We start from the raw sequence: 23,242 nt of genomic DNA, 5'->3' as shown, positions 1-23,242 counted from the left end.
GGTAAAAGCTAAGAGGATACACACAAACATTGACCATATAATGTAATGTTGTTACATGTAACTAACTAGCTTGACTTCCCACCGTGTGAAACATGTATGCTACCATATGTTACTAAAAAGAGCAAACAATATTATAAAATGTAATCCAGGAGTTTATGTTTGAATTCTGGTTCTCTCACAACACAAGTCACTCAGAAAAGCATCTGTAGGCAGAAGCATGCTACATGTACATTTGGCATTTGAAAAAAAATAATACAGTTGTGCTATGCTACCGAATGCAAAATGTATCTGTATCATAAAAGTGTAGTGCAATATTCCCTTCATCAGATAGAGTAAATTGCATTGGCTATCTGATGTAGTACAAAATGTAATGTATCAGCCTTTGAGCATATTCAAATTAATGAGCATGTAAAGCGATCAAAAGGACATGTAGATATTTAGAATACTAAAATTACAACGCTTGACCGATTTGCCAAGTTAAGACAGGAATTATCATGCTTTGCTTGTTCGTTTTAAAGTTCCCAGACCTCAGTGAAAGTCCACCTGGGAATGACAGAGGACAGAATCATCAAAAGTGTCCAGGAGCAACTGTCTGATCATAATATCCTGTCCTCTTGCCCACCTGAGCTGACTGTTGGTCTTATCAAGGTGGTGGTCGAACAGCTTAACTCTGCCCTCTCTGCGACCATCAGCAGAGCCATTTCAGGGCGGTCCTCCCCTATTTCTTCTGGTACCCAGGCCGCTGAACAAATGGTCAACATGGTCCAGAAATGTTTTGATGATCACACCACCCCAGAGGACCAGAGCTCTACCTCTGTATTAGAGTCATGCATTCCACCTGCAACAGAAGAAGTGATGACTGTTATCGCAGAGATGGTGGGTGAATTGGAAAAAGAAGATCCGGAATTGGCTAAGGTTTTTCGAGAAGTGGCTGTGAAAGTTAAAATGTTGGCATCTGGCAGTGACCTTGTAGTGGAGCACCTGGATGTTGAAGACTCTCCTGTTCCAGAGGAGCTGAACATAATATGTACATCTTGCAAAGCAATGATGCAAAATCTTGGCACTCTGTTTAGTGTGAAGTTCAAGACCAAAGCCTCAAAGGCTGTGAGTGAAATTCTTGTGAGCAGGTTAATGAGCGATATCTCTGGTATGGTTCAACCTTCTCATTCGTTTAGTACCACTCCAAGCTTGATGAATGCATCTAGCCCATCTGACAGGATCCTTGATTCTGCGGCCACTGAGCTCATACAGATCAAAGTAGAATCTGAGACATCAAAAATAATTGATAACTTTGTTGAAGATGTCAAGGACATTGTGCAGTATGCTGAATTAGATCAGCCAACAAGCACCCAGAGAGATACCCAAGTGGGACACTGTACGACAAAGCGGAAACCCTTCCGTGCAGCTCGTAGACTCTGCGAGAGACTTCAGGCAAAGCTGGAGACATTGTTCCTCAGAATGGGTGGAGCTCCAGTCCAAGGGGAAGAACTTATGGAAAAAGCTGACTCCAGTGCTGTGCTTCTGGAGCATACTGACTCCAGTGATCTGCCTGTTTCAATCCTGAGCTTGCCTTCCCCATGTAGGAGTGAATCCCCTATATCAGAACGTAGTTCATCTTCTTTATCTGATGGATGTGATTCAACTGACTCTGTAGGAGAGAAAACACCAGAGCAACCTGAAACCAGTAAGAGTGAGGCAATACTACAAGTGGTCAACTCAACAGAACTTGGTTCTCTCCGTAAATGCCAAAGTGAGAACTCTCCACCATTACTGTCTCTCTGTGATTCCAACATGGTCCCCTGCACCAAAGAGGTCTTGTTCCAGATTGTGACCATGTATAGGTCAGAGGTGGCAGATTTGGAATGCACATCATCTGTTGCAGAGGGTTCCTCTTCCAACTCCCTTGAAGTCTGTGGCTTTTTGGACAGTGTCATGTCTTATCTAGAAGACATGCCTGTGTCTGGTTCTTCATGGTTGGAAGGATTGAGAGATACTCCAGCCTCAGTCATTGAGAAACTCTCCAGTGAGGAGTTCCAGATGAACGCTACCAACGAAGGGCGAAAAATACTGATCAAATCAGTCAGTAGCTTTCCCAGCAAAGTCAGTTCCAGCCAGACAGATTCTCAGATGTTGCCAGCAAAATCAACAAAGCAGTGAATGTGGTGAGGAACTGATCTATCAAGCGCCACAGCGTTCTTCCTCCTCGTTGTCATCCTCATCTGCCAGATCAAAGAAGTCAGAGTGGGAATTTTCACTCCCTGGCACTCCCATCTCTTCTGATTTACCAGAGTGTATTACTCAGCCCATTGTGAGATGCTCAGTCATCGACATGGGCAAATCTACTAAGCCAAAAACATTGGTGTGTGATGCCAGGGAAAGCATGTCTGCAATAGTGGATACCATCATAAAGGAGGTACATCCAGAGGAAGAAGGGGAGGTTGCATTCCACCCTGATCTAACAGCTGCAATAGCAAGACTGGAGGAGCTCATATCTCAGGGTAGGATTGGTGCTCTCTCACGTGATCTTACTCACCAAGTCAACCGCATCATTTCTGAGAGCAACTTGACCCCTCTGGTTCTGACAGTGGCGGCTGGAAAGAGTGCATCCGATACAGTCCTTACTGAGCTGAAGAGGAATGACAAGACGGTGGGGAAGCCCACAGCTTACATGCTGGTTCAGCTTTTTGCAGAGGAGTCTGTGAAGCGCCTCGTGCTTCCTAGCCTTGTGCCCTCTACAGCTTCAATGAGTTTGGCTCAGGGAGTTAGTGTGCCGGCTAGCGTATCTGAAGATAGGATTTCATGTTCTTTTTCTACATCAGCATTTAGTGACACAGTCAGCCTGTTTACCAAAGTAATGGTAAGCCAGGTCATGGACTCTGTGGTTTCTGATGCACAAAGCAGAGGGTCATCTCCAACCGGAACTGTAACTGATATAGGCAGTCTACTGAGTGGTAAGTCCTACCCTCTGCCATCTTTCTCCGCCATCAGCATGACAACAAGTGGGACCTCCAATGCTGCACGAGGCTTTGAGGCCAACATAGATGCTGAGGAAAGGGATACCATCAGTTGTTTCGGTGTACCTCAGAGCATTGTTTGTGATCAGAATTCAACCAGCCCGGATGTTGCCTCGCTTTCAACCCCATCCACTGACAACTTAGTCGGTGATGATGACTTCACCGGCCTCATCAGCATGTTAGTGGTGAGACTTCTGTCAAAAATCCAAACCCAAACTGATCTGTACCCAACTGACGTCACACGCACGTCACAAGACCTGATTCCAAAAGTTATAGCTGCCTTCTGTGCATGGTCAGGCTGCTCTGAGACCCAAGCTTATCCCAAGAACCTGAAGAGTCACAAAGTATACAGCACCGTCTACAAACATCTGTTGAAGGAGTTTGGCTCAGAGAAAATACTCCAACTGGCCGTGTCGACTCAGGACTCCACATTCAATAGGATTCTTGTGAAGTCATTGAGCAAGGAGCTTCTCCACAGTTGTAACGAGGCATCAAGAGCAGCCTCAAGAACATCTTTCGAAGCCACCAGGCCAGAAGCTCTTCTCATGGCTGAAGATGTGAAGGCTACCAGAGGGAAGCTGTCTTTCCTACAAAGGCTTGCCAGACTGAAATTCGACTTAAAGGTACATCACACTTATTTAAGTTAACAATTGTGTCAATGTGAGTAAACAATGTTATTTAGAGAAAATGTAAAACCATCCATTAATTCCAAAACCATTTATAAATCTTGTTGTGCTGGTGTGTAAGATGTGATCGTTATTACCGTGAGATTGTTCTGCTGTGACAGTTGTTTTGACATGTTTTTGTTTTAGCCATTCATGATGGGAAACAAGAAGGATTCCAAGAAGAATTCCCGCCATTCTGAATCCAAAGACCAGACTACTGCTGAAGATATCATATGTAAGTCCATACAGCAGGACATTTACTGTTTGAGATATTGGTGTACAAAGCTGCTATTGCAAAAATATTAAACCCTATATACAGTACATTATATATTATCGGTAGTAATCTCTTATGTAAAATTATTTATAGTTTCCAAATCTCAAGATTCTGGTTCTCATTTATTTGTGAAAGTAATAATGAGTTGAAACTAAGAATACAATATAACATCATTTCTAAATGAAAGTGCATGTCAACTCTCTCTCTTCTGTCGCCCAACATAGTGGCACATCCTGGACTCCCAGAGGGTCTTCCCTCCACCTCTCAACAGGAGAAGCCTCGCAAACGTCCCCTTCTAATCAGGATGTTTTCCACCATCTCCATAGGCCTATCCAAGCCATTCAAACGGTTTTCAAAGCAAGCTTAATACAACAATTTCCTTTAATACAGTAATATTTGCATTGAATTGATGGCCTTTGTCTTCTTTTCTGTTGCCCTGTTAACACATTTGATTAGAAAATACATAGTATATTTAGTTTAGTTTATTATGCAGTCATAGTCACGGTGTAGGCTAAACATAGTAATGTTGTCCTGAATAATGTATAGAACATGCACCCCCCCCCCACCCACACACACACACAAAGTGTGATTCATTGAACACACACACATAGTACTTCAGATATGTCCCACAACCAACATTCAACCAGATATCAATGATTCAGTGTAAAATACATGTACTGTAAAATAAACCGTATTTAATTTACAACCAATAAAATAATACATGATGCAGGACACTCAGTTATAAGGGAATTAATTGGTTTAACTTCTCAAACAGAAAGACACACATTTCCATTTTCTGTGGATCGCCCATGTTTACATTTTACTGAATGCTAGTCTGACCTTTGACCTGTAGATGGGAGTAAAGGTCTACTTTTGCTGCAGATCCACTTCTAAAGCTCAAACCTCTCTGGACAAGAAGCTGAAACATTTGTCCATAGTGAGAGAGAGTATGTGTGTGTGTGTGTGTGTGTGTGTGTGTGTGTGTGTGTGTGGCAAAAAAAGAGAATATTGCACTACACTTTTATGATACAGATACATTTTGCATTCGGTAGCATAGCACAGCTGTAGTTTTTTCAAATGCCAAATGTACATGTAGCATGCTTCTGCCTACATATGCTTTTCTGAGTGACTTGTGTTGTGAGAGAACCAGAATTCAAACATAAACTCCTGGATTACATTTTATAATATTGTTAGCTCTTTTTAGTAACATATGGTAGCATACATGTTTCACACGGTGGCAAGTGAAGCTAGTTAGTTACATGTAACAACATTACATTATATGGTCAATGTTTGTGTGTATCCTCTTAGCTTTTACCTTCGACATCAACAAGCCGCGCACGGGCTGGTCCTGCAGACTCCCACGCCCATGGCCCAGGAGAAGGCAGGGGGCCACCTGCTCACTCACGTCCCAGCCATCTCCTTTGAGACCGACTCTACTGTGGAGTGCACCTCCAAGAGGACTCCGGAAGAGAGGGACCGGGTGAAGGTTAAACTGGCCAACATGGCCTTGATGGGAAGGATCAAAAAGTCTTGGCTGTGAAATGCCCATTATGGTTGATTATCAAATTTATCATTTTCCACTTTTGAAACAACAATGGGAAAGACAGGGTTTATAGCAAAGGTTGCTCAGATTGGGCTTTTGGAAAAATTGAGAGAATGAAAGTGCACTCCTGATTCAGAGAGAAAGATCCAGCTTAATCATCCATACCATTGTTTAAATTACAATTTAAAAAACATTCAAACTGTTCCTGAGTTTTGAAAGACAGAGAAAGGAAAACATCCTTATCTTCAGGCTGTTCACACCTGTTCACACAAGTCCTACTGTCCACAATCTCAGGGTTCTTCAATACAAACACACCTGTTTCAGAAAACCTGATCACTTTCACATTCGAACAATGTTTGTAGGATACTTTTCAATAACTCAATAAATGTAAGTGTTGAAACCATACATAGCTGGTAACTTGAGCTCGACAGAGTACTTGAGCTCGGCAGAGTAGTTTTGACCTGTGTCCAGGTCAGTATTGGAATAGTGACTTGTATTTTGCATCTAGAAGTGTAAGAATTTTAGAAGAATGCTATTTCATCAGTCAAATGTTGCACTGTTTGATAAGACAGGGCAAAGAAAACCTCAATTTTCATGAGTTTAGTTGTGAGTTTGACATTTTACCACAAGAAGTCACTATAATACTATACGTTATCAAACAGGGTTGTGCTGAAAATCAAATGAACCACAGCCAAATTAATTATTTGCAACTAAGAGTAAGATTAAAAAAGACATGTATAACTTACTTTCTTGATAAAATACATTGTAAAATGTAAATATATGTGATTTCTGAGTATGTAGTGCACATATCTTTTTAAGGCCCAAAGCAGACGTTTTTATATCAATATCAAATCATTTCTGGGTAACAATTAAGTACCTTACTGTAATAGATTACGATGAAAATGGTCAAATAACTTTCTCAAGCAATAATTTTGCTAGGACTATCTGGGAGTGGTCAGTGTGGAGGGGAAATTAAAACTAGCTGTTATTGGCACTCTCTTTGTCGTTGGTCTATAAACCAATTTACACATGGTGATGTCGCCATGGAAAGCCAAAACTCTCGCCCATGCAAACCTGCTGATTAGAAGGTGCTGTATAGATGTGAGAAACTCTCTTTTCATATGGCACTTCAATATCGAAGTGAATTTTTCGTAGCAGGTTAGGAAACTGAGGTTAAGGTTAGGAAAAGGGTTAGGGTTAGTGAAAATGCTCTCCAAACCTTCTACGAAAATGACTTTGCATTGAAGTGCTGTGAAAAGAATGTGTCCCTGCTCAGGTGTTGCATGCATCAACCAATGGTTGTGTGCCAAGTCATCCATTGTGTCATCGACTGACAGATTGCTATAACATATGATGTGGTTAGCTGACACACAAAATACCTATCCAGGCAGTGTAAGATCTGGCAAATGTCAGCAAGGCCTGGGCAGAGGAACATGCTCCGTATTTTCAACCAGAACTATCAGGAAGCAACCCCGATCACATTTTTGTAAAACACATTTACAGTGTTAGTTTCATCAGCTGTTGTACAATATGAAATACAATTATTTTGACTTCACAGGGCCTTTAAATGTAGGCAAACAAGTTTTCAGCATTCAAACTAATCTACCCAGCCAGATTCAGGACCATGGACAGTGAAGATCAGAATACCTGCGATCTGACGATTAGAACAACAGTGCTATTTTAAGTGATTTTCAAGACACCCAAAGTCAATTTAAATCCACAACAAAATCTGCAGGATAAAAAGCAATATAATCAAACATTCAAATAAGTAAACAGGCTATATTAAAGTGCACTAAACATAGAGACAGACTAACCATGGAGAACACTAAACATGATGACAGATTAACCAGGGAAGTGAATTTAACAGAGGTTAAAGCTAAAACAACAGAATCTGGGTAAGTCTGTGTGAAGAGGTGTGGCTTTAGTGTGGATTTGAATAGTACACAAGTAGGCCTACGCTATTTTTGGCCTAACTTTTTTTTAAGTGTTATGTTTTCCCAGATTCATAGTGTTATGCAGCCCAGGCCTATCTAGGAAGGCTGGGCATAAATTGTTTGCTCACAGCATCACATGATGACGTGGGCAACATAAACACTTAAACTCTGTGGATTAAAGTTAATAGTAATCAAAACTAATTTCACCACGAATGGAAGTGCAATCGAAATGAATGAAGAAGACACGGTAATTCTAGTGAGTTAATAAAATGACAAGGTGTTGCCTGTCAGCGTTGTAGACTACTGCCTCACAAGCCCGGGCTTTAGTGGCACTGGCATACGCGCTTGCCTCTGCACTGAAGGAGCCACCGAACGCGTCCGCGCTGCAGCTCTCACTTTCTCCCGCTACAGTATGTCCTACAATGACATATTTGGTGGGGATTGGCAGCCAACAATAGGATTGGATTGGGACTAAATCAAAGAATAAAACGATATTGAAATGAATATAATTAACAAATATTGCCCAGAAGATTTTGGGTTCAACCTAAGGCTGACTAGGACAGATCAATAAACTTGATCCGACACAGTAAGTCTACATGTCATACTTAAGTAAACCCACAAGAGAGACAATATTGCAAAGGCAGGACCATGTTCGATGGAAGGCGTAGGGGTAGGCAATCGAAAACGTTTGACGGGGAAATGTCTCTCAATATTAGCTAGTCCTACTGAGTGGGCAAGTAACCTTTCCCGCGCTCTTCCTAAAAATACTATTTGTGATGTCATAAAGGTCTAACGTTCCATGACGTAGCATATAGCCCTAAATTACAGTCCCTGCCTGCAATATTGTCCTCACTCTTGACCTGAACTCAACTTGAATGTAACCAACACAGACAAGGACATGCTTTTTGAGATATAAAATAGCTTGAATGTATGAAGAAAAGGTAAGCTAAATGACTTCATACAATATTGGGGGAAAGTAAAATAGGGTAAAGCAATCTAAGCGGATATTTCTTGTAAAAAGCTATAACATATTGTAAAGCAAATGTACCATTCTTTATAAAGTCACCAGCTTAGCTCTGATATGGCTGTAGCTCTATTTATGATGTCCTCTGCACAGATCTACTCTGACATTGACATATTATTACTTATTGGAATGTCTGTCCTTCAGGTAGCACAGAGGGAGGATGGTGATCCTCAGAGGGAAGGAAAGGAAGTTGTTGAGGAAGAACCGGTGGCCACGCCCAAAGAGGAGGCCAAGAAGGGAAGGAAGGTAAGATAGCAGGAGTGACAGAGCACATAATAGGCCTACTGGGTTACACTCTGTACCTGATAGCAGCCATACCATAGATATATATATATATATATATATATATATATATGATAACAACATACTGTAGCTGTTTTCAAAATGTGTTTTAAGAGCTGCTTTGACCTGGCCCATAGCCTATTCATAAATTGTCTCAGAGTAGGAGTGCTTATCTAGGATCAGTTTTGCATTTGAGATCATAATGAATACAATTATTTGGGCAAGGTTGAGCCCACACCTTATCTGATGTACTTTATGTATACGGGCCCTGGTGTTACATGTCTGCCATCATTTGAGATCTGGAATCTGTTCTGTTCTATCCTAGGCAAAAAGGAAGAGGAGTGGCAAGAAGTCAAGGAAGCTGGGCACTGACAACGATGCAGGTCAGACATTTACCTCTGTAGTACTACATTGTTTCTCTATTCTGTCTGTGATGTGCAGGTTGTGCTATCCATGTTCAATGAAACTAGTCTACTGTAATCAGTAAGAAAGGTCACATAGATAGCTTTATTCAAATAGGCCTATTCTAAAACCCTAAAACAATGAAATCAGAGTATTAAGAGATAAAACGTCTGATTTCTCTTTAATTTTGTTTCTACTTCCTCTACGGCAATCACATCTTTAGTCTCCAGGAATAAACACCTGGATAGAGGATCTGTAATTGAGCTCCTGGAGAAGAAAGCTGTTAAGGCTGCATTCGGCCCAGGCAACAAGGATGAGATGGAATACTCCTACCCAATCCTCATCTCATTCCTGCGCAATCTTACTGATGAGTATGTTAAAAGTGTTTCTGTAATGTTCAACATTTATGAAATATTGTGCAGTGGGAACTAAACACTAACTAAAACACTTATTTAAAATGTTCTAGGCAGTGGCAAGTGATCTACAAAGGACTAAAAAACCCTGTAAGTTTCCCTACCTGCCTTTGACCTTTGATGTGTCAATGATCTGTTGAATTCAGAGATTAGCCATCAAGTCATATTCTGTTATTCATGTTCATTTCTCTGTCAGACTTCATCAAACATTGAATTCAGTCACTGACAAGAATAACAATGTTGATCAAATGCATTCTGTTCGATCTAGAATACTTTACATCACAGTTCCATTGAAAAGACTGTTTTTGTTCTGTTTGTTCAAAACAGATGACGAAGGAACAGCTTGCCAAATTGTGCAAGACAATTGTAACCTTCATCGCACAGACCACCCTGCAGATCCTGCTGCCAGCCCTGGCCCGCGTACTTGGGGTAAAGGACTTTGCTGACGACGACACTGACTCACCCAAGAGGGGTGGTAGTGCAAGATCCTTTGCTGCCTTTGATCAGGAAAGACTGGAGCTCATCCAGGAAGTTAGATATCTGGCGAAGAAAATGTATAAGGGCGGCACAGGGGCTCAACATCTCAGGTCCCTAACACCCTCTTCTAAGAGGTATGTTCCCCTCAAGGTTTTCATGTATGGATTTCACCAAGATCATCTATCCAGTGTTAGCCAATGCAATTTACTCTATCTGATGTAGTACAAAATGTAATGTATCAGCCTTTTAGCATATTCAAATTAATGAGCATGTAAAGCGATCAAAAGGACATGTAGATATTTAGAATACTAAAATTACAACGCTTGACCGATTTGCCAAGTTAAGACAGGAATTATCATGCTTTGCTTGTTCGTTTTAAAGTTCCCAGACCTCAGTGAAAGTCCACCTGGGAATGACAGAGGACAGAATCATCAAAAGTGTCCAGGAGCAACTGTCTGATCATAATATCCTGTCCTCTTGCCCACCTGAGCTGACTGTTGGTCTTATCAAGGTGGTGGTCGAACAGCTTAACTCTGCCCTCTCTGCGACCATCAGCAGAGCCATTTCAGGGCGGTCCTCCCCTATTTCTTCTGGTACCCAGGCCGCTGAACAAATGGTCAACATGGTCCAGAAATGTTTTGATGATCACACCACCCCAGAGGACCAGAGCTCTACCTCTGTATTAGAGTCATGCATTCCACCTGCAACAGAAGAAGTGATGACTGTTATCGCAGAGATGGTGGGTGAATTGGAAAAAGAAGATCCGGAATTGGCTAAGGTTTTTCGAGAAGTGGCTGTGAAAGTTAAAATGTTGGCATCTGGCAGTGACCTTGTAGTGGAGCACCTGGATGTTGAAGACTCTCCTGTTCCAGAGGAGCTGAACATAATATGTACATCTTGCAAAGCAATGATGCAAAATCTTGGCACTCTGTTTAGTGTGAAGTTCAAGACCAAAGCCTCAAAGGCTGTGAGTGAAATTCTTGTGAGAAGGTTAATGAGCGATATCTCTGGTATGGTTCAACCTTCTCATTCGTTTAGTACCACTCCAAGCTTGATGAATGCATCTAGCCCTTCTGACAGGATCCTTGATTCTGCGGCCACTGAGCTCATACAGATCAAAGTAGAATCTGAGACATCAAAAATAATTGATAACTTTGTTGAAGATGTCAAGGACATTGTGCAGTATGCTGAATTAGATCAGCCAACAAGCACCCAGAGAGATACCCAAGTGGGACACTGTACGACAAAGCGGAAACCCTTCCGTGCAGCTCGTAGACTCTGCGAGAGACTTCAGGCAAAGCTGGAGACATTGTTCCTCAGAATGGGTGGAGCTCCAGTCCAAGGGGAAGAACTTATGGAAAAAGCTGACTCCAGTGCTGTGCTTCTGGAGCATACTGACTCCAGTGATCTGCCTGTTTCAATCCTGAGCTTGCCTTCCCCATGTAGGAGTGAATCCCCTATATCAGAACGTAGTTCATCTTCTTTATCTGATGGATGTGATTCAACTGGCTCTGTAGGAGAGAAAACACCAGAGCAACCTGAAACCAGTAAGAGTGAGGCAATACTGCAAGTGGTCAACTCAACAGGACTTGGTTCTCTCCGTAAATGCCAAAGTGAGAACTCTCAACCATTACTGTCTCTCTGTGATTCCAACATGGTGCCCTGCACCAAAGAGGTCTTGTCCCAGATTGTGACCATGTATAGGTCAGAGGTGGCAGATTTGGAATGCACATCATCTGTTGCAGAGGGTTCCTCTTCCAACTCCCTTGAAGTCTGTGGCTTTTTGGACAGTGTCATGTCTTATCTAGAAGACATGCCTGTGTCTGGTTCTTCATGGGTGGAAGGATTGAGAGATACTCCAGCCTCAGTCATTGAGAAACTCTCCAGTGAGGAGTTCCAGATGAACGCTACCAACGAAGTGCGAAAAATACTGATCAAATCAGTCAGTAGCTCTCCCAGCAAAGTCAGTTCCAGCCAGACAGATTCTCAGATGTTGCCAGCAAAATCAACAATTTCCTTAAGGCATACAGATATAACTGCTTTTGAAATCGTTGGATCAATTACAAATGACATGAAGAGCCTTTTCCCACCCACAGAGTCTTCTACTACTCTATGGCAGGCAGACTCTATGCTTCAACAGAGTGATGAGAAAACCTCAGAGTACACTGAGGCCACACCCAAAGGCTCACAGTCTGGTTTGGAAGTATCTGAGAAGAAGATCTGGACAACTGCAAAGACTATTTACCACAATGTGAAGACAAAGATGAGGAATTATTTTACATGGCAAAATCAAGTCAAAGCAACAACGGCTCAAGCCAAAAAGACCCTCAGCCATATTCTGGTTTCAATTCAGAAAGAGCTGTCAAAATCTGACCAAACGGTGACTGCGCTTTCACAAATAGAGAATGTGGTTGGAATGATGCTGAAGGATGTTGAAAGGGTAAGCAGTGAATGTGGTGAGGAACTGATCTATCAAGCGCCACAGCGTTCTTCCTCCTCGTTGTCATCCTCATCTGCCAGATCAAAGAAGTCAGAGTGGGAATTTTCACTCCCTGGCACTCCCATCTCTTCTGATTTACCAGAGTGTATTACTCAGCCCATTGTGAGATGCTCAGTCATCGACATGGGCAAATCTACTAAGCCAAAAACATTGGTGTGTGATGCCAGGGAAAGCATGTCTGCAATAGTGGATACCATCATAAAGGAGGTACATCCAGAGGAAGAAGGGGAGGTTGCATTCCACCCTGATCTAACAGCTGCAATAGCAAGACTGGAGGAGCTCATATCTCAGGGTAGGATTGGTGCTCTCTCACGTGATCTTACTCACCAAGTCAACCGCATCATTTCTGAGAGCAACTTGACCCCTCTGGTTCTGACAGTGGCGGCTGGAAAGAGTGCATCCGATACAGTCCTTACTGAGCTGAAGAGGAATGACAAGACGGTGGGGAAGCCCACAGCTTACAAGCTGGTTCAGCTTTTTGCAGAGGAGTCTGTGAAGCGCCTCTTGCTTCCTAGCCTTGTGCCCTCTACAGCTTCAATGAGTTTGGCTCAGGGAGTTAGTGTGCCGGCTAGCGTATCTGAAGATAGGATTTCATGTTCTTTTTCTACATCAGCATTTAGTGACACAGTCAGCCTGTTTACCAAAGTAATGGTAAGCCAGGTCATGGACTCTGTGGTTTCTGATGCACAAAGCAGAGGGTCATCTCCAACCGGAACTGTAACTGATATAGGCAGTCTACTGAGTGGTAAGTCCTACCCTCTGCCATCTTTCTCCGCCATCAGCATGACAACAAGTGGGACCTCCAATGCTGCACGAGGCTTTGAGGCCAACATAGATGCTGAGGAAAGGGATACCATCAGTTGTTTCGGTGTACCTCAGAGCATTGTTTGTGATCAGAATTCAACCAGCCCGGATGTTGCCTCGCTTTCAACCCCATCCACTGACAACTTAGTCGGTGATGATGACTTCACCGGCCTCATCAGCATGTTAGTGGTGAGACTTCTGTCAAAAATCCAAACCCAAACTGATCTGTACCCAACTGACGTCACACGCACGTCACAAGACCTGATTCCAAAAGTTATAGCTGCCTTCTGTGCATGGTCAGGCTGCTCTGAGACCCAAGCTTATCCCAAGAACCTGAAGAGTCACAAAGTATACAGCACCGTCTACAAACATCTGTTGAAGGAGTTTGGCTCAGAGAAAATACTCCAACTGGCCGTGTCGACTCAGGACTCCACATTCAATAGGATTCTTGTGAAGTCATTGAGCAAGGAGCTTCTCCACAGTTGTAACGAGGCATCAAGAGCAGCCTCAAGAACATCTTTCGAAGCCACCAGGCCAGAAGCTCTTCTCATGGCTGAAGATGTGAAGGCTACCAGAGGGAAGCTGTCTTTCCTACAAAGGCTTGCCAGACTGAAATTCGACTTAAAGGTACATCACACTTATTTAAGTTAACAATTGTGTCAATGTGAGTAAACAATGTTATTTAGAGAAAATGTAAAACCATCCATTAATTCCAAAACCATTTATAAATCTTGTTGTGCTGGTGTGTAAGATGTGATCGTTATTACCGTGAGATTGTTCTGCTGTGACAGTTGTTTTGACATGTTTTTGTTTTAGCCATTCATGATGGGAAACAAGAAGGATTCCAAGAAGAATTCCCGCCATTCTGAATCCAAAGACCAGACTACTGCTGAAGATATCATATGTAAGTCCATACAGCAGGACATTTACTGTTTGAGATATTGGTGTACAAAGCTGCTATTGCAAAAATATTAAACCCTATATACAGTACATTATATATTATCGATAGTAATCTCTTATGTCAAATTATTTATAGTTTCCAAATCTCAAGATTCTGGTTCTCATTTATTTGTGAAAGTAATAATGAGTTGAAACTAAGAATACAATATAACATCATTTCTAAATGAAAGTGCATGTCAACTCTCTCTCTTCTGTCGCCCAACATAGTGGCACATCCTGGACTCCCAGAGGGTCTTCCCTCCACCTCTCAACAGGAGAAGCCTCGCAAACGTCCCCTTCTAATCAGGATGTTTTCCACCATCTCCATAGGCCTATCCAAGCCATTCAAACGGTTTTCAAAGCAAGCTTAATACAACAATTTCCTTTAATACAGTAATATTTGCATTGAATTGATGGCCTTTGTCTTCTTTTGTGTTGCCCTGTTAACACATTTGATTAGAAAATACATAGTATATTTAGTTTAGTTTATTATGCAGTCATAGTCACGGTGTAGGCTAAACAAAGTAATGTTGTCCTGAATAATGTATATAACATGCACCCCCCACCCACCCACCCACACAAAGTGTGATTCATTGAACACACACACATAGTACTTCAGATATGTCCCACAACCAACATTCAACCAGATATCAATGATTCAGTGTAAAATACATGTACTGTAAAATAAACCGTATTTAATTTACAACCAATAAAATTATACATGATGCAGGACACTCAGTTATAAGGGAATTAATTGGTTTAACTTCTCAAACAGAAAGACACACTGTAACTGACAGTTAGACTTACAGGTTATGTCGTTGTCTTTTGTTTGAATTGTTTACGTATCCGCTGTGCGGGGGAAATGATAATACAATCGGAACTACGTAGCCAATACTGTTGTAACGGGGATCCTTATTGTAGCAACACACTTTTGGAGGGAAGGAAATCCTGCGCTGCGTTAGCTAAGTTTTCATGTCATCGGGTGTAGTTCATAAAGGTTGAAGAGTGTATGTTAGGATGAAGTGTGAATTCATGCCAGGAATAATAAGTGTGAAGTTTGATTTCCTCCCTTCTGTAATAAGCAGCCAATGAGGTATTTTTTCCTTTATTCATGTGTTTAATCTGAACCCGTAATAACGCCGGTTAAACTGTTATGTATGTAAGCACTTCAGAGTTATACCAAGCTAATAAGTCACTCGTAAGATAAGGTTGTAAGAGTGTGCTTAACTGTATTTTTAATTGACTTTATAATTCTCACGGAAGGTGATAATTCTGACTAAAACTACAGAATAAAGCCGCCAGTTAAAATCAAGGAACGGTTGTGCTCGTGGTTACTGAAGGGAGCTACAGTGAGAACTCAATGCTCTTCACGAGCAAGAGAGAAAGAAGAATCTCATCCAGCTGTAAAACGTCTACATGATTCCCAAATCCTGGTAGACCCAGTCATCTGCCAGATAAGAGTTTTGCACCTACCTGCAAACTAAGAAGAAAATCTCCACATAAGGAAGCATCGTGAGGCAACATAAGGTCAAGACTAACAGGAAAGTCAGACACGCAAGTACAAGTCAAGGTGTTTGGAGGTGGTCCTAGCCTTGTGAACAGCTAATAAGAGACTTTAAGATTACAATTCGTAAGGACTGGAGATAGTTGTCTATTTCATAAAGACTCTGGTATTATGCATTTGCTCTTTCTATCTTAATGTATCGCTGGTATGTGTATTACTGGAAAAATATGATTTGATACTTACTAAAAATATATATATAGTTACAAACATTAAGGGTCAGCGTACACCTATTAATTCTATTTTCACCTGTAAGTTAATAGTGTAATTGTTTGGGAAGGTGTTTGTTCAAGCCTTTGTTACAAGCATTATACATGTTTATACCACGTACTAAGGTTTAAATTACAGTGAATTGGAGTATAAATTATCTACTCACTTATCCAAACCTTACCTAGATTTGATTTGATTTGATTTAAAATGTCAGAAAGAGGTAGTTTCACTAAAGTTGATAGAGATGGGGTGGGTCAAGTTGAGCAGCAGCTGCAACACCTCGCAAACTTCAGGCCTTCATCAGAACAAACAGAGCAGCAGGAAGAGACCCAGACTGGTGTGGAGTCATGGCTGCCAGCGAATGATGATACAGAGGCTGCTAATGAGACATCACAACATGAGCCACGAAAAGGTGAGAGGGTCCGCAGGTTAACTGAAAAGGGCAGAGAACTGCGCAACGAAAGGTGGAGACAGCTCAAACATCATTTCAGGGTCAGCTATGAGAAGTGGAAGGCTCTGGTAAAGGAAGCAAAACTGTCACTGACAGCCTGTTGCTCTGAAGATCTACTAGAAGACCTCTTAAACAAGATTAGCCATACCTCTACAGAGCTAAACCTTGTCTATGTAAATGTGCGTCAAATCTACATACCCGACAACAATATACGCCGCAGAGTTGATACTTGTGAAGCAGTTACAATGTCTATTATCAAGACTGTAAGGTGTCATTTAAAAGGCAGGGAAGAAGGTCAAAGTAACCAGATAAAGCTGCACTGGAAGGACAGCAATTCCTTGTGCATGTCCGAACTCTCACATAAGTCAAGTCTCAACTATCAGCCCTCAAGTGCTTCCTCCCAGTCTCAAAGCAATTCAAAGGTCAACTCCAGATGCTCAAGCGTGTCATCTGTCAAGAGACAAGAGGCTGCGGCGGAAGTTGCTGCTAACCAAGCAGCTTTAGAAGTAATGGTTAAGCAAGAACGCCAACTAGAAGAGCTTCAGAGACTTGAAGATGAAGATAAGAAGAGGACAGCTGAGCAAGAAGCCGAGGCTGTGAAACGCAGCTTAGAAGAAGCTAGGCTGCGAGTCAAGTTAGAGGTAGAAAATGCTGCCAGACGAAGGACGCTAGAAGACAAGCATAGAGAGTTAGAGCGCCTAGAAGTGCTCAAGAAACTAAATGCTGCCAAGGCGCGGATGCAAGTGTATGAGCAAGATGAAAACTCAGAGGACGAGAAGAGAGAACTACTCTCTAACTGCAAATCTGTGAAAGAAATCGTGCACAGAAGTGGCTCATTTCACAGTCTCTCACCACAACATGTTGTGACAAACACACAACAAGAAGATGGCACCAAGACCATGTTCAGGTTACTAGCGGAATCAATCAGTGAAAGCCGCCTCCCCATACCAGAACCAGTAACATTCAATGGAGAGCCTCTCTCATACACTGACTGGAAGGTCTCTTTTCAGACTCTGATAGACAGGAAGAACATACCAGCAACTGAGAAGATATATTACTTAAGAAAATATGTCGGTGGGCCTGCCAAGAAAGCCATCGAAAGTTACTTTATGTTAGGAACAGAATCAGCCTACCATGCTGCTTGGACCATTCTTGAAGAAAGGTACGGAAACAAATTCTTCATCGCCAAGTCTTTCAGAGATAAGCTCAATGCATGGCCTACGATAGGATCCAAGGACAGTCTTGAACTTAGAGACCTTGTAGACTTTCTTCGCAGCTGTGAAGCTGCTATGTCTCAGAATAAGGGCCTGGAGGTGCTTAATGACTGTAATGAAAACCAAAAGATCCTCACTAAACTTCCAGATTGGCTAACTTCAAGATGGAATAGAAAGGTCACAGACATCTTAGAAGAAACTGAGATCTTTCCTAGCTTCAGTCAGTTTGTGAAGTTTCTCACGAGAGAAGCCAAGATTGCTTGCAATCCTGTAACATCCCTTCATGCTTTGAAACCAAGTGAAGATGGAAAACTTAAGACGCCAAGGATTCAAAGCCCCGGAGCAAGGGTATTAGCAACTAACTCTGATGAGAAAGATACTGTTACTAGTTGTGTCTTCTGTGAGAAGTCAGGTCACAGTCTCCACAAATGCTGGAAGTTCATGGATAAGCCCACCGCAGAGCGACAGAACTCTGTTCAAGAGAATAAATTGTGCTTTGGCTGTTTAAGGCCTGGGCATCGCTCGAAAGATTGTGATAACAGGAACACCTGCGACACGTGTCAGAGGAGGCATCCATCCTGCCTGCACGAAGATCGTACTGAAGAAAGGTTCAGGGATAGGAAGACAGAGCCCCCACGAGATAAGGGGACAAGAGCGTCAAGTGAGGCCATATCTAACAGAGTCGTAAGGGACATTAACAACACTCACACCTCCACAATCATTCCAGTATGGGTGTCAACCACAAGTGAGCCAGATCGTGAAGTTCTTGTGTATGCACTTCTTGACACCCAGAGCGACACCACCTTTATCCTTGAAGAGACAACAAAGGCTCTCAATACAAGGAAGGAGCCAGTCCAACTGAAACTCTCTACAATGGCTTCAAGGAATACCATTGTGCCCTGCCAGAAGCTGTCTGGTTTGCAGGTTAGAGGGTTTTACTTGGAGAAGAAAATCCCTCTGCCAACGACCTACTCGAGAGAGTTTATTCCTGCAAACAGAGATCATATTCCTACTCCAGAGACTGCAAGAGCATGGTCTCATCTTGAACACATTGCAGAGGAGATTGCTCCTCAACAGAGCTGTGATGTCGGTCTCTTAATTGGCTACAACTGCTCCCAGGCGACGCTATTGGAGTGAGTCATCGGGTTATCGTTAGACAGGTGATGCCAAGCCTTCAATCTTCTTTCAACCTCACAAATCAAGTACACTATGTTTGTAGAACACGTGTAAGAGAGGTAATCACAGCACTGGACATTATCAAGACGCTTGAATCTGACTTCAACAAGAGAGCTGCAGAAGAGGACCTCATATCTCAAGAGGATATCCGGTTCCTGACGAAAATGAAAGTGGGCATCAGACGCAAGGACAATGGACATTATGAGATGCCGCTGCCGTTTAAGGAAGAAAGACCCAACCTGCCGAACAATAAAACATGTGCAGTTCACCGTCTCAAGTGCCTGGAAAGGAGGCTAAGGAGAGACAAGCAGTACTACAAGGACTACACAGCATTCATGGAAGAGACCATAGCTTGTGGAGATGCTGAGAAGGTCTCCAAAGAGGAAGTTAACCAGCATCCAGCATGGTACATCCCGCACCATGGGGTTTATCACCCACAAAAGCCTGGGAAGATACGCGTCGTCTGCGACTGCTCAGCTAAGTTTCGAGAGACGTCCTTGAATGACCATCTCCTTACTGGTCCAGAGTTGACAAACACATTGCTGGGTGTCCTTTGTCGTTTTTGTAAGGGTCCAGTTGCAATCATGTGTGACGTAGAGCGCATGTTCCACCAGTTTCATGGGAAAGCAGAAGACCAAGATTATCTACGGTTCCTTTGGTGGGAGAACGGAGATCTAGAGTCTCAACCCTCAGTGTATCGTATGAAGGCCCACTTGTTCGGCGCAGCTTCATCTCCTGGTTGCGCCAACTATGGTCTCAAACATCTTGCTGCCGAAGGACGAGGAAGCTTCAGCGAGAAGTCTATCCAGTTCATAGAAAGGAACTTTTATGTTGATGATGGGTTGACGAGCGTATCGTCTGAAGCTGAGGCGGCCCAGCTGGTGAAAGAAGCAAGAGAGCTTTGCAGCATCGGCAAACTTCGGTTGCACAAGTTTATCTCTAACAGCAAGGAAGTTATAGCCACAGTTCCCAAGGAAGAATGTGCCGAGGGTGCCAAAGACCTGGATATGGCTCTGGGTGAACCACACATGGAGAGAGCGCTTGGTGTACTGTGGTGTGTCGCATCAGACGAGTTCCAGTTTAGAGTAGTTGTCAAGGAACGCTCACTCACAAGAAGAGGAGTGTTGTCTACTGTAGCCTCTGTATATGATCCGCTTGGGTTTGTGGCAACCTTTGTCCTGGCAGGGAAGCAGATCTTGCAGCGGATGTGTCGTGACAAAATCGACTGGGATGACCCCCTTCCAGATGACCTACATTCCCAGTGGGAATTCTGGCTCCAAGGTCTACAAAACTTGTCTGAAGTAATGATCCAACGAGGTTATTTGCCATCAAGTTTCAAGGAGGTGCAGAGTTATGAGCTCCATCACTTCTCCGACGCTAGTACCTCATGTTATGGAGAGTGCTCATACCTCAGAACAATCAACACTGACAGAAATGGAATAAAGACAGAAGAAACGCAAGGATTAATGACATTGTCATTTTGCAAGATGATACTGCACCACGCAACCAGTGGAAATTGGCAAAGGTTACAGAAGTATACCCGGGACAGGATGGTCGGGTGAGAAGATTCAAGTTACTGATCAGCGACTCAACCCTAGATGAGAGAGGTAAACGCATCACCAAACCCACCTATCTGGAGAGGCCCATCCATAAGACAGTCACCCTCCTGGAAGCCGATTAAGAAACCTGCAGACCCCTTTCACAGAAATCACCGGTGATTGGTGGGAGTGTAACTGACAGTTAGACTTACAGGTTATGTCGTTGTCTTTTGTTTGAATTGTTTACGTATCCGCTGTGTGGGGGAAATTATAATACAATCGGAACTACGTAGCTAATACTGATTTCCTCCCTTCTGTAATAAGCAGCCAATGAGGTATTTTTTCCTTTATTCATGTGTTTAATCTGAACCCATAATAACGCCGGTTAAACTGTTATGTATGTCAGCACTTCAGAGTTATACCAAGCTAATAAGTCACTCGTAAGATAAGGTTGTAAGAGTGTGCTTAACTGTATTTTTCATTTACTTTATAGTTCTCACGGAAGGTGATAATTCTGACTAAAACTACAGAATAAAGCCGCCAGTTAAAATCAAGGAACGGTTGTGCTCGTGGTTACTGAAGGGAGCTACACACACATTTCCATTTTCTGTGGATCGCCTATGTTTACATTTTACTGAATGCTAGTCTGACCTTTGACCTGTAGATGGCAGTAAAAGGTCTACTTTTGCTGCAGATCCACTTCTAAAGCTCAAACCTCTCTGGACAAGAAGCCGAAACATTTGTCCCTAGTGAGAGAGAGTATGTGTGTGTGTGTGTGTGTGGCAAAAAAAGGGAATATTGCACTACACTTTTATGATACAGATACATTTTGCATTCGGTAGCATACCACAGCTGTACTTTTTTCAAATGCCAAATGTACATGTAGCATGCTTCTGCCTACATATGCTTTTCTGAGTGACTTGTGTTGTGAGAGAACCAGAATTCAAACATAAACTCCTGGATTACATTTTATAATATTGTTAGCTCTTTTTAGTAACATATGGTAGCATACATGTTTCACACGGTGGCAAGTCAAGCTAGTTAGTCACATGTAACAACATTACATTATATGGTCAATGTTTGTGTGTATCCTCTTAGCTTTTACCTTCGACATCAACAAGCGGCGCACGGGCTGGTCCTGCAGACTCCCACGCCCATGGCCCAGGAGAAGGCAGGGGGCCACCTGCTCACTCACGTCCCAGCCATCTCCTTTGAGACCGACTCTACTGTGGAGTGCACCTCCAAGAGGACTCCGGAAGAGAGGGACCGGGTGAAGGTTAAACTGGCCAACATGGCCTTGATGGGAAGGATCAAAAAGTCTTGGCTGTGAAATGCCCATTATGTGTGATTATCGAATTGATCATTTTCCACTTTTGAAACAACAATGGGAAAGACAGGGTTTATAGCAAAGGTTGCTCAGATTGGGCTTTTGGAAAAATTGAGAGAATGAAAGTGCACTCCTGATTCAGAGAGAAAGATCCAGCTTAATCATCCATACCATTGTTTAAATTACAATTAAAAAAACATTCAAACTGTTCCTGAGTTTCGAAACACAGAGAAAGGAAAACATCCTTATCTTCAGGCTGTTCACACCTGTTCACACAAGTCCTACTGTCCACAATCTCAGGGTTCTTCAATACAAAATCACCTGTTTCAGAAAACCTGATCACTTTCACATTCGAACAATGTTTGTAGGATACTTTTCAATAACTCAATAAATGTAAGTGTTGAAACCATACATAGCTGGTAACTTGAGCTCGACAGAGTACTTGAGCTCGACAGAGTAGTTTTGACCTGTGTCCAGGTCAGTATTGGAATAGTGACTTGTATTTTGCATCTAGAAGTGTAAGAATTTTAGAAGAATGCTATTTCATCAGTCAAATGTTGCACTGTTTGATAAGACAGGGTAAAGAAAACCTCCATTTTAATGAGTTTAGTTGTGAGTTTGACATTTTACCACAAGAAGTTACTATAATACTATACGTTATCAAACAGGGTTGTGCTGAAAATCAAATGAACCACAGCCAAATTAATTATTTGCAACTAAGAGTAAGATTAAAAAAGACATGTATAACTTACTTTCTTGATAAAATACATTGTAAAATGTAAATATATGTGATTTCTGAGTATGTAGTGCACATATCTTTTTAAGGCCCAAAGCAGACGTTTTTATATCAATATCAAATCATTTCTGGGTAACAATTAAGTACCTTACTGTAATAGATTACGATGAAAATGGTCAAAAATTAATTTTTTGCAAAGAAAACTTTCTCAAGCAATAATTTTGCTAGGACTGTCTGGGAGTGGTCAGTGTGGAGGGGAAATTAAAACTAGCTGTTATTGGCACTCTCTTTGTCGTTGGTCTATAAACCAATTTACACATGGTGATGTCGCCATGGAAAGCCAAAACTCTCGCCCATGCAAACCTGCTGATTAGAAGGTGCTGTATAGATGTGAGAAACTCTCTTTTCATATGGCACTTCAATATCGAAGTGAATTTTTCATAGCAGGTTAGGAAACTGAGGTTAAGGTTAGGAAAAGGGTTAGGGTTAGTGAAAATGCTCTCCAAACCTTCTACGAAAATGACTTTGCATTGAAGTGCTGTGAAAAGAATGTGTCCCTGCTCAGGTGTTGCATGCATCAACCAATGGTTGTGTGCCAAGTCATCCATTGTGTCATCGACTGACAGATTGCTATAACATATGATATGGTTAGCTGACATACAAAATACCTATCCAGGCAGTGTAAGATCTGGCAAGTGTCAGCAAGGCCTGGGCAGAGGAACATGCTCCGTATTTTCAACCAGAACTATCAGGAAGCA

General features: G+C 42.3%; 2 protein-coding genes and 1 long non-coding RNA gene across 6 annotated transcripts; 2 read left to right on the top strand and 1 right to left on the bottom strand.

Moving 5' to 3' along the window:
* The first annotated feature begins 332 nt into the window (after positions 1–332).
* On the top strand, positions 333–4,359 carry LOC116373062 (uncharacterized). 2 transcript variants are annotated; one of them, XR_004209483.1, is made up of 3 exons: positions 333–3,637; positions 3,827–3,914; positions 4,178–4,359. XR_004209483.1 is itself a non-coding variant. In XM_031821766.1 (3 exons), exons 1-3 carry the CDS (start codon positions 2,744–2,746, stop codon positions 4,318–4,320), a joined length of 1,125 nt encoding a protein of 374 aa, XP_031677626.1. In that variant the 5' UTR covers positions 2,700–2,743; the 3' UTR covers positions 4,321–4,359. The 2 variants fall into 2 exon arrangements, 1 of the variants encoding a protein (XP_031677626.1); XM_031821766.1 differs by having other exon boundaries at positions 2,700–3,637.
* Positions 4,360–7,118: 2,759 nt separating this feature from the next.
* LOC116373074 (uncharacterized) lies at positions 7,119–21,937 on the top strand. 3 transcript variants are annotated; one of them, XR_004209489.1, is made up of 9 exons: positions 7,335–8,700; positions 9,062–9,119; positions 9,362–9,509; positions 9,605–9,641; positions 9,879–10,162; positions 10,410–13,959; positions 14,149–14,236; positions 14,500–15,364; positions 21,520–21,937. XR_004209489.1 is itself a non-coding variant. In XM_031821779.1 (5 exons), the coding sequence occupies exons 1-5, from the start codon at positions 8,512–8,514 to the stop codon at positions 10,248–10,250; spliced, it is 804 nt and encodes a 267-aa protein (XP_031677639.1). In that variant the 5' UTR covers positions 7,119–8,511; the 3' UTR covers positions 10,251–10,527. The 3 variants fall into 3 exon arrangements, 1 of the variants encoding a protein (XP_031677639.1); XR_004209488.1 differs by having other exon boundaries at positions 14,500–20,756; XM_031821779.1 differs by lacking the exons at positions 14,149–14,236; positions 14,500–15,364; positions 21,520–21,937 and having other exon boundaries at positions 7,119–8,700; positions 9,879–10,527.
* Positions 14,379–21,638, bottom strand: LOC116373078 (uncharacterized). Its single transcript, XR_004209490.1, has 2 exons — positions 21,527–21,638; positions 14,379–14,711 (listed from the first exon to the last, which is right to left on the bottom strand). It is a non-coding gene; the product is annotated as an uncharacterized LOC116373078 (long non-coding RNA).
* Positions 21,938–23,242: the final 1,305 nt, after the last annotated feature.

Source organism: Oncorhynchus kisutch, unplaced genomic scaffold, assembly GCF_002021735.2.
Source record: "Oncorhynchus kisutch isolate 150728-3 unplaced genomic scaffold, Okis_V2 scaffold4015, whole genome shotgun sequence".
NCBI lineage: Eukaryota > Metazoa > Chordata > Actinopteri > Salmoniformes > Salmonidae > Oncorhynchus > Oncorhynchus kisutch.
This window is presented reverse-complemented; position numbering and strand designations above follow the sequence as displayed.

Excerpts from the sequence above, each read along its gene's own strand:
- LOC116373074 (XM_031821779.1), top strand. The coding sequence starts at position 8,512 with ATGGCTGTAGCTCTATTTATGATGTCCTCTGCACAGATCTACTCTGAC. Across the intron at positions 8,701-9,061 it reads AGGCCAAGAAGGGAAGGAAG|GCAAAAAGGAAGAGGAGTGG; the intron begins GTAAGATAGCAG and ends GTTCTATCCTAG. Across the intron at positions 9,120-9,361 it reads GGGCACTGACAACGATGCAG|TCTCCAGGAATAAACACCTG; the intron begins GTCAGACATTTA and ends TCACATCTTTAG.
- LOC116373062 (XM_031821766.1), top strand. The coding sequence starts at position 2,744 with ATGAGTTTGGCTCAGGGAGTTAGTGTGCCGGCTAGCGTATCTGAAGAT. Across the intron at positions 3,638-3,826 it reads GACTGAAATTCGACTTAAAG|CCATTCATGATGGGAAACAA; the intron begins GTACATCACACT and ends TTTTTGTTTTAG. Across the intron at positions 3,915-4,177 it reads TACTGCTGAAGATATCATAT|TGGCACATCCTGGACTCCCA; the intron begins GTAAGTCCATAC and ends CGCCCAACATAG.